The sequence below is a fragment of the Anolis sagrei genome, chromosome 6 (assembly GCF_037176765.1).
Source record: "Anolis sagrei isolate rAnoSag1 chromosome 6, rAnoSag1.mat, whole genome shotgun sequence".
Classification (NCBI taxonomy): domain Eukaryota; kingdom Metazoa; phylum Chordata; class Lepidosauria; order Squamata; family Dactyloidae; genus Anolis; species Anolis sagrei.
Window position 1 is genome coordinate 54358697 of NC_090026.1, and position 9458 is coordinate 54368154.

Here is a 9458-nt window from a genome sequence, read left to right on the forward strand (position 1 = left end):
TTCTAAAACTTCACCAAACACTTCTGTTCTACATGTTTCCAAATGTGTATATCTTTTCTATTAAATACCGATGTTTGGACTGGGGTCGGCAATGGGAAAAACCCAAGGGAAGAACCAGGAAGAACCTACCAGGAAGAACCCAAGATTTTGGACAACAGAACCATGGTCATAACGTAATCTTTCAATAGAGTTACAAGCTGGGTAGATGCGGGGAATGCCGTGGATGTAGCATACCTGGATTTCAGTAAGGCCTTCGACAAGGTCCCTCATGACCTTCTGGTGAACAAACTAGTCCATTGTGGGCTAGGCAAGACTACGGTGAGGTGGATCAGTAATTGATTAAATGGACGAACCCAGAAGGTGCTCACCAATGCTTCCTCTTCATCCTGGAAAGAAGTGACGAGCGGAGTGCCGCAGGGTTCCGTCCTGGGCCCGGTCCTGTTCAACATCTTTATTAATGACTTAGATGAAGGGTTAGAAGGCAGGATCATCAAGTTTGCAGATGACACCAAATTGGGAGGGATAGCCAATAGTCCAGAGGACAGGAGCAGGATTCAAAACAATCTTGACAGATTAGAGAGATGGGCCAAAACTAACAAAATGAAGTTCAACAGTGACAAATGCAAGATACTCCACTTTAGCAGGAAAAACGAAATGCAAAGATACAGAATGGGGGACAATGCCTGGCTTGAGAGCAGTACGTGTGAAAAAGATCTTGGAGTCCTCGTGGACTCCATGAGCCAACAATGTGATGTCGCAGCAAAAAAAGCCAATGGGATTTTGGCCTGCATCAATAGGAGCATAGTGTCTAGATCTAGTGAAGTAAGTCACTCCAGTTAAGATCCTCTGAGGAGGCCCTGCTTTCCGTCCCGCCATTGCCACAGGTGTGATTGATGGGGACAAGAGACAGGGCCTTTTCGGTGATTGCTCCCTGGCTATTGAACTCCCTTCCTGGTGAGATCAGGTCGGCCCCCTCTCTCCTGTCCTTTAGAAAGATGGTAAAAAATAGATTTGACGTGGATGACTAGGACGGTTTTAAATGGTGTATTTTAATATTTTGATAAATGTTTTTAATGTTTATGTATGTATATAAGAATTTGTGTCCCGGCGTTGAATGTTTGTCATATATATGCTGTGTTCCGCCCTGAGTCCCCTTCAAATTAAATACTGAAACATTCCAGCTATAGTTTGTCTATGAACCTCTTAGAAATAAATTACTAGCATTATTATTATTTTTAATTGATAAATGTTGAGGCTCAGTGTCTTGGCAGTTAAACTACTACCGGTTGTAGGAGAAGGAGGAGTGATGCTGAGTTAGAGCTGGATCAGCATCAGCTGAAGCGTATTCGAGATATTATTTTGGTACCTAGCAACATGGAAGATTTTGCAGGGTTTGGACCCGAGGATTTGGAGGAATTGGATTACCGGGAAGTAAAGCGGGTTGCCAGTGAGTCTGATAGTGATGAAGAAACTATGAGTAAACGGCTTAAAGATACAGCTGACAATTCCAGTTCAGATGAACTGGAAGCCAGTAATGGGGAAATGGAGGAGGAATTGGACTGGACTCTGGTTAGGGAAATTCAGGACATATGTACACAGCCCACGTCTAGTGACGAGTTTGAGGGATTCCAAGATACATGGCAGGCAGGTACATCTTGGCAGGATCCTGGTTTGGATCAACGCTGGCAGAGATGGCGGGGTAACGAGCCAGCAGCTGAAGGAAATGACCCAGATGCTAGTGATGAGGATCAATCTAGCAATAGCGATTGCTAATAAAATGGGGGTTCTGGGATGTGTAGCTTTGCAGAGGACAAAGTGTTGAATCGGGTGTCTTGTTCTGCCTAACCTTCATTTGGGTCCTGGGAATCCAGCTATCTTGTCTTCGTGTACCTTGACTTTGGATTGGAACTACGTGAGTGACTTCGCCTTGCCCCTGTTTTTGGAACGTCTCTGGATCACGTCATCTGCCTGCCGGACTTTATTTGTTGCCTGTCTCCGTTATCGACCAAGGACTGTTTTGACTCCGCTTTTGTCACTGTTTGTTTTTGCTCCAGCTTTCCTTTTTCCTGACACTGAGTCCTGGGATAATCTGGTTTATCTCTGTTATTGTTTACCTGCACGAAGGTTCTTTTGTTTTGCTAAGTAGCATTGCTGGTTAAGTGCTGCTAGCCTGTTAAAGACTCATTAAAGACTTTTGTTAACCCTTAATCTGCTGTATTGGGCAATCTTTGGGGCCTGAGTCACAACAATAAAGGCCCTTGATATCAAAGGGCTATCATGTATGGACATGATAGGCAGCAGCTATAGAATCTGAAAAATTACTCTAGCTTTTAAATAGCTGAATATGACATCTTCACGATAATCAATGTAAGAAATCACACTTGAGAGTACTGCTATCAACTGTGGCATGCAAACACTCTGACTTCTGAACAAAAAATAAACTACAAATAAATAAAGTCTATTTGAATCATTTTTATATTCTGCAAGTAGACTTCCCTTCAGATAGCGGATTGGAGGTGCTGAAAATTTCTATACAAATCTGACATGAAAGTGACGCAACATGGAAATTGCTTTTAGGAGCTGATGAAATTCAAGAGTAAGAAAAAAGAATGGAAATAAATGCTGTTTTCTTTGTTGGAGTGGGACAACTATCCTTGTGAATGGTTATAGTGGTGGTATCAGTGACTAGAGATTTACAGACCTCTAAGGCAGTGGTTCTCAAGTTGTGAGTCCCCAAATGTTTTGGCCTTCAACTCCCAGAAATCCTAACAGCTGGTAAACTGGCTGGGATTTCCGAGAGTTGTAGGCCAAAACACTTGGGGACCCACAGGTTGAAAACTACTGCTCTAAGGCACTCGGTGAGGTATGCATTTCACCAGTTTCAGCAACGATGCCAGAAGGGTGGGACTTAGGTTTTTGAATAGTGTATGGGTCATGAGAAAGCACTGTGGTTCACTTTTGGAGTGGGGACCAAGTTAACGGTGAAACGTAAGTATGGATTTTCCTGTTCTTCTGAGGTATATTTGGGTGCTGTTATTTTTTTTAAAAAAAATTAGCAAAAGCAATGAAAAAATTGTACAAGATGAAAAGCAGGTGGGATGCCATACTATTGATTTAGAATGAAACATATTTTTATTTGCTGAAGCCATGTGATATTTACTTGGATAGCTCCTGAAAACAATTTTGGGGGAGGAAAAGTTGGTACATGAGGAAATGTTGGGGTGCAAGAGTAATTTGCCATTCCGTTTGTGTTAGATTGGCCTCCCTCTTTCCCCTAGTGCTCTGACATCTTCAGGAAAGTAATTTTAGTATGATTAATATCCAGAAAACAGGAATGTCTTGTAAGAGAAATACTTTTTGTTCTTGTAGACTAAATTATGTTTGAGTAAGAGCCTTCCTCTTTCAACAAACTGTCAAAAGTGTTGAATGCAGCAAACTGCAGCAAACACGAACTTCACTTCAAACAGATCTTTTTAAAGCTCTTCTCTGCCTCTAGTCAATTTCCTTCATCTAGTTTTACACAGTTGGTAGTAAAAATGTTAACATCAGGAAGAAGTTTTAATATATTGTCGAAGGCTTTCATGGCCGGAATCACTGGGTTGTTGTAGGTTTTTCGGGCTATATGGCCATGGTCTAGAGGCATTTTCTCCTGACATTTCGCCTGCATCTATGGCAAGCATCCTCAGAGGTTGTGAGGTCTGTTGGAAGTAGGAAAATGGGTTTATATATCTGTGGAATGACCAGGGTGGGACAAAGGACTTTTGTCTGCTGGAGCAAGGTGTGAATGTTTCAACTGACCACTTTGATTAGCATTTAATGGCACTCTCAGGCACTGCCAGGCCATTAAATGCTAATCAAGGTGGTCAGTTGAAACATTCACACCTAGCTCCAGCAGACAAAAGTCCTTTGTCCCACCCTGGTCATTCCACAGATATATAAACCCACAGATATATAAACCCATTTCCTACTTCCAACAGACCTCACTACCTCTGAGGATGCTTGCCATAGATGCAGGCGAAACGTCAGGAGAAAATGCCTCTAGACCATGACCATATAGCCCGAAAAAACTTTTAATAGTTTGCAAGTATGGCAAAAACACAAGCGTGGAACGGTTTCACCCTGAAACTTTTAAGCACACTTAAAATCAAGTTTACTTTAATGGAATGTATTCCAAAGTAAGTGTGATGTCTCAGGGAGAAGGGAAATGTAACTGTGCGCTTGACTGGAGTCAGCGTATTGAGAAAAACAGCTTTAAACTGCTGCCTTTTGCTTTATTTTGGAGTAAATCCAATGAAACAAGTAGTGAATTTGGCCGAAATTCTTGTATCACGAACCTATGAGACAACTGGGCCCAAAATTATTTAAAGTACAAACATTTTAATTTTCTGTGGAAATGGAATCTAGAGATTTAAACTCTTAATTCAATATTATAAGTAGTATCCAGCGGTTGCTTTAAAAGGTAAATGGAGAACATTTGGTATGTGTTCAGCAAATGGCATTGTAGTTTGAGAATTTTTCTTTGTTTTTGCTCTAAAGTGAGATTGATAAAATTTATCAATTCAAAATTGAAACTGGGGAGTAAACGGAAGGAAGCCAGGGACAGCACAGAAACGTTGTGGGATTCCATCCCATGATGGGATGGGATCCCACATGATGGGATGGGATCCCACATGATGGGATGGGATCCCACCGACAATAATGGGATGAAACCTTATGCTGCTCCACATTTTCCCCCGCTGTCCCCTGGCTTCTTGACCTCCGTGTGATGAGATCCATAGACCTTTAGTGACAATTGCTAGCATTTCTGTGACAAACTCTAGGAATTCTTTCCTACAATCACAGTAAACAACCCAATTTAGGAAGGACATTGGTTTTTGTAAGGGGGGTGGGTTATGGCAAAACACTGTGGTACACCTTTGGTGCTGGGACCAAGCTATGGATCAAACGTAAGTGTTGACTTTTCTATTCTATACGAAACGTCAGAATCTTTAATCATTGTTATTTTTGTTCTATTTTTATGGCCATTTCAGCACTGGGAGAAAGAATACATTAATTCAATGAGGGGGGGATTAGTCTATTTTAAGATATTGTGGTGAATTTAGAATGAAACACTTCTAAATGTGCTTATTGTAGGGTCCATTCAAGTGGGCAACGAGAATGTCTGATCAAAGGAAATACATAGGAATTGTTGCGGTCTTCTTCATTAAAGAAAGACATCATAGTTTGGGGGTCTTTTATTTATCTCTTTGCATTTTCCATGTTGCATTTTTTTGCCTCAACCTCATGTTCTGGGCTGTGCAGACAGAGATATTGCTGGCTGGATTATCATTCGAAACCCAGGCAAAAATGGGAATATCCTCTGTAAAAAGAATAGATTAATTTAATTTTGTTAACTAACTTATGTCCATTTGACAGCTGCCAACTTTGAGACATTGCAGCAAACTGGAGGCAAAATGTTAAGACTAGAAAGTTAAAAGAGCTGTCATTTTAAAAAAGTTTTTAAAAATCTTATAGGAAATTTTTGTGTGGACATAATAAATAATAATAATAATAATAATAATAATAATCTTTATTTGTATCCCGCTACCATCTCCCCAAGGGACTCGGTGCAGCTTACATGAGGCCAAGCCCAAAATACATCAAACAAAACATCAATAAACAATCAATAAAATACAAATCATATAAATCACATAAACAAACATGGGAGATAATGATAGGTGAATTACCCCATGTAACAACATTTGATTTTTTTTCTGTTCCTGGTTTGAAAGTGTTGTTTCCTGTTTAATTGTATGGTACTTACTTTGAAAGTAGTTGCTATACTACAGAAAGTTTGTTTTTGCAACTACCACAAACTGAATTGTGTTGTTGAAGGCTTTGTTGAATTGGCTATATTGAATTGGTTGAGACTATGAGATATTCAGTGAAAAACTATAGCAAAATGTGTTGCAGGATGTCCCGCAAAAACAAAGTTTTTTCAGTTTAATAAATTTTTTCCATGTTTTTATGGTAGAACTAATGAGGAAATGACATTTATAACCTAAAAATTGTGTTACATAGTGTTATCATTCAAAACTCAAGCAAGGATAGGAATATTCTCTGTAAAAAGAATTCAACTAGACTAACTTTGTTTTGTTAACAAAATCATGTCCAAATGACAGTTGCCATCTTTGAGACGCTGTTAAAAGCTTTCAGAGTGTAGCGAACTGGGGACAAAATGTTAAAATTAGAGAGTTAAAACAGTTTACATTTTACTATATATATTTTTTTAATTCCCAGACATTTTTGCCAGAAGCAAAGACATGGAGGGGGAGCTTTATTTCAGATATCCTATTATGTTATGACATTATTGATCAAATTTCATAATTGGAACATTTATTCTGTATAGAAAGCATTTCACATGCAATACAAGTGAGGAGGAAAAGTTTGCACCACAATGTAAAGCACTGTGTAAAAAAATAGTTATTATTATTATTATTATTATTATTAGCAAGCATATTTCAATGGAAGGTATTTCAAAGTAACTGGCCAAATTTCAGAACACTTTAGTGCCTTCAAATTCAACACACACCCCTGTACTTGACTGTAGCCAATGTGCTTGGAAATGGAGACTTGGGTCAACATTTTGTGCATAATTCCTTTGTTGAAATAATTTCAGTTAAGTATGTATAATAATCAGTTCTCTGTCCCACTCAGAAAAGCTGAAATAAATGCATGAGGCCCCATCTACATTGCCATTATAATGCAGATTGAACTGCATTATATTGTCAGTGTAGACTCATATAATGCTTTGAACTATGCTGACCATGTAATGTAGTTTAATCTGCATTATAATGCCAGTCTAGATGGGGTCTCAGAAAATCTTCCTGTAGCAACTGGTAATTGTGGCCCCTTCTACACTGCCATATACAATCCAGAACGTCTGTTTTGAACTAGATTATATAGAAGTGTAGATTCATATAATCCAGTTCAAAGTAGATAATGTGGATTATCTGATTTAATAATTTGGATTATATGGCAGTGTAGAAGGAGCCTTAGGCTCTTAATTTGACATTGTCTCTGTTATAACAGAAAAGAGACAATAATAATAAGAATAATAAGAATAATAAGAATAATAAGAATAATAATAGGTTGTTGTAGGTTTTTTCACGCTGTATGGCCATGGTCTAGAGGCATTCTCTCCTGACGTTTCACCTGCATCTATGGCAAGCATCCTCAGAGGTAGTGAGGTCTGTTGGAACTAGGAAAAAGGGTTTATATATCTGTGGAATGACCAGGGTGAGACAAAGGACTCTTGTCTGCTGGAGCTAGGTGTGAATATTTCAACTGACCACCTTGATTAGCATGCATGGGCTGACTGTGCCTGGAGCAAACTTTTGTTGAGAGGTAATAATAATAATAATTTTATTTATTTCGTATCAAAAGCATTGCATAAAACTGATAAAAATAGAAGGAGTGCAGATGGCTAAATATCTTTTGACTAAAAACAGACAACAGCAACAGCATTGTCTGTAGCCTCCAACTATTTTTCCTCTGTACATGAGGCAGGGCATAGTGGACAAGCATACAGATGCAGAGTTGTCTGTTCTGCTCCACAGTCACATAAGGCGTGGGATTCTTTTAGGTAGTGTAATAATAATAATAATAATAATAATAATAATAATAATAATAATATCATAGTTGAATGACATTGTTATTATTTTTTAAAGTCTTGAATTCAATTCAATAATAATAATACCATAGTTGAATTCAAGACTTTTAAAAATAACAACAATCTCATATGAGAATAGTAATGATTCTGTGCATTTGGCATACATACATAAAGAACTTCAAACCCGTAAATCTATTGCCAGCAGAAGATGAATGTGGGAGGGCATGGCATCGATTTTCATGGAATTTTAGTGTACTCTACAGTTATTTAATTCTTGAGCAGAAGAATATAGAATCATAGAATCAAAGAGTTGGAAGAGACCTCATGGGCCATCCAGTCCAACCCCCTGCCAAGAAGCAGGAATATTGCATTCAAATCACCCTTGACAGATGGCCATCCAGCCTCTGTTTAAAAGCTTCCAAAGAAGGAGCCTCCACCACACTCTGGGGCAGAGAGTTCCACTGTTGAACGGCTCTCACAGTCAGGAAGTTCTTTAGTGAGACTTCACTGACGTTACATTTGTTTGGTATCTCCTTTAAAATGCCAAGAAGATGGTTTCTTTCATGGAGTAGGGAAGAAATACATAGTTCTCTGTACCTATACACACCAATTATGACATATATTGTGTTTTAATTCCTTTCTACAGAGAGAGACGATGCCGCCCCTTTGGCATCCATTTTCCCACCCTCTCAGGAGCAACTTAAAACCAACTCAGCGACCGTGGTATGCCTGGTCACTAGATTCTATCCGAGTGAGCTGAACGTGGTCTGGAAAGCAGACGGCAAAGCTGTCACTGGGGATGTCCAAACCAGTTCAGCAGAAAGTGAAGCAGACAAGACGTACAAACTGAGCAGCACCCTGACACTCTCCAGAGATGAATATAATTCCCATGAGACGTATTCTTGTGAAGTGACACACAAAACATTAACCGAGCCTCTTGTGAAAAGTTTCAGGCGCTCCGAGTGTCCGTCATAGGTTCCCCCATGATGCCTTAAATCCTCCGCAATGCAATGTAACTTCCATTTTCTCACTAAATCGTGTTTCGCCTATAAAACAACTGTAGCAGACATTGTCTCCCAGTATAATGAACGAATGAAGTATTTCATGTTCTTTTCATATTTCACAATTCTTCAAGATTTCATGATCTGTCCTTTCACTGTAATACACGATCTAGCATCATTCCTTTCTTTTCCCTGTGTTATCAGTGGAAAATAACACACAAATATTAATAAAGGCATTTGTTTTAAAAACTATTTGGTCTCCTTCTTCATTTTTTTGTTTATGGTGCATTGGTTGAATAAAACAAACCCAGCTAAGTTTGTGGTTATTGTTAGAGTTATTATTATTATTATTATTATTATTATTATTATTATCTTTATTTATACCCTGCAAAATCTCCCAAAGGACTGGATGCGGCTTACAATGGCCAAGGCCGCCAACAAACAACAACATACAAATATAACAGTAAAACTCATAAGCAAATAATAAAACATCAAGCAAACAATAAAACTCTAAAAACAATGACACCATGACGCACTTAAAAACCTAAAGGCCGGGCCATGTGTAATGGATAACATTGTAAAAGTGCTGAATTTGACATGAGATATGTAGAGGTTTTTGGAGGTAGGTGCAATGTGCAGACAATCCTAGTCCCTAATAAAGTGCATTTGGGACATGATGCCAGGAGTTTCCTAATCTGGAAAGGCACACTGGAACAGCCAGGTCTTCAGGCTCTTCCTAAAGATTGCCAATGTTGGGGCTTGTCTGATGTCCTTGGGGAGGGAGTTCCAGAGTCGGGGGGCCACCA

General features: G+C 39.0%; 1 protein-coding gene across 2 annotated transcripts in view; it reads left to right on the forward strand.

The window, feature by feature from the left end:
- CD8B (CD8 subunit beta) overlaps positions 1–8902 on the forward strand; it is a 48055-nt gene extending 39153 nt beyond the window's left edge. The window contains exons 3-4 of one of the 2 annotated variants that reach the window (XM_067469446.1): positions 2944–2988; positions 8298–8902. In XM_067469446.1, coding sequence (XP_067325547.1) covers positions 2944–2988; positions 8298–8626 — 374 coding nt within the window. In that variant the 3' untranslated portion in view covers positions 8627–8902. Of the gene's footprint in view, positions 1–2943; positions 2989–4812; positions 4947–8297 lie in introns of those variants that run through there. The other variant, XR_010910076.1, reaches the window with a different exon arrangement.
- The last annotated feature ends 556 nt before the right edge of the window (positions 8903–9458 follow it).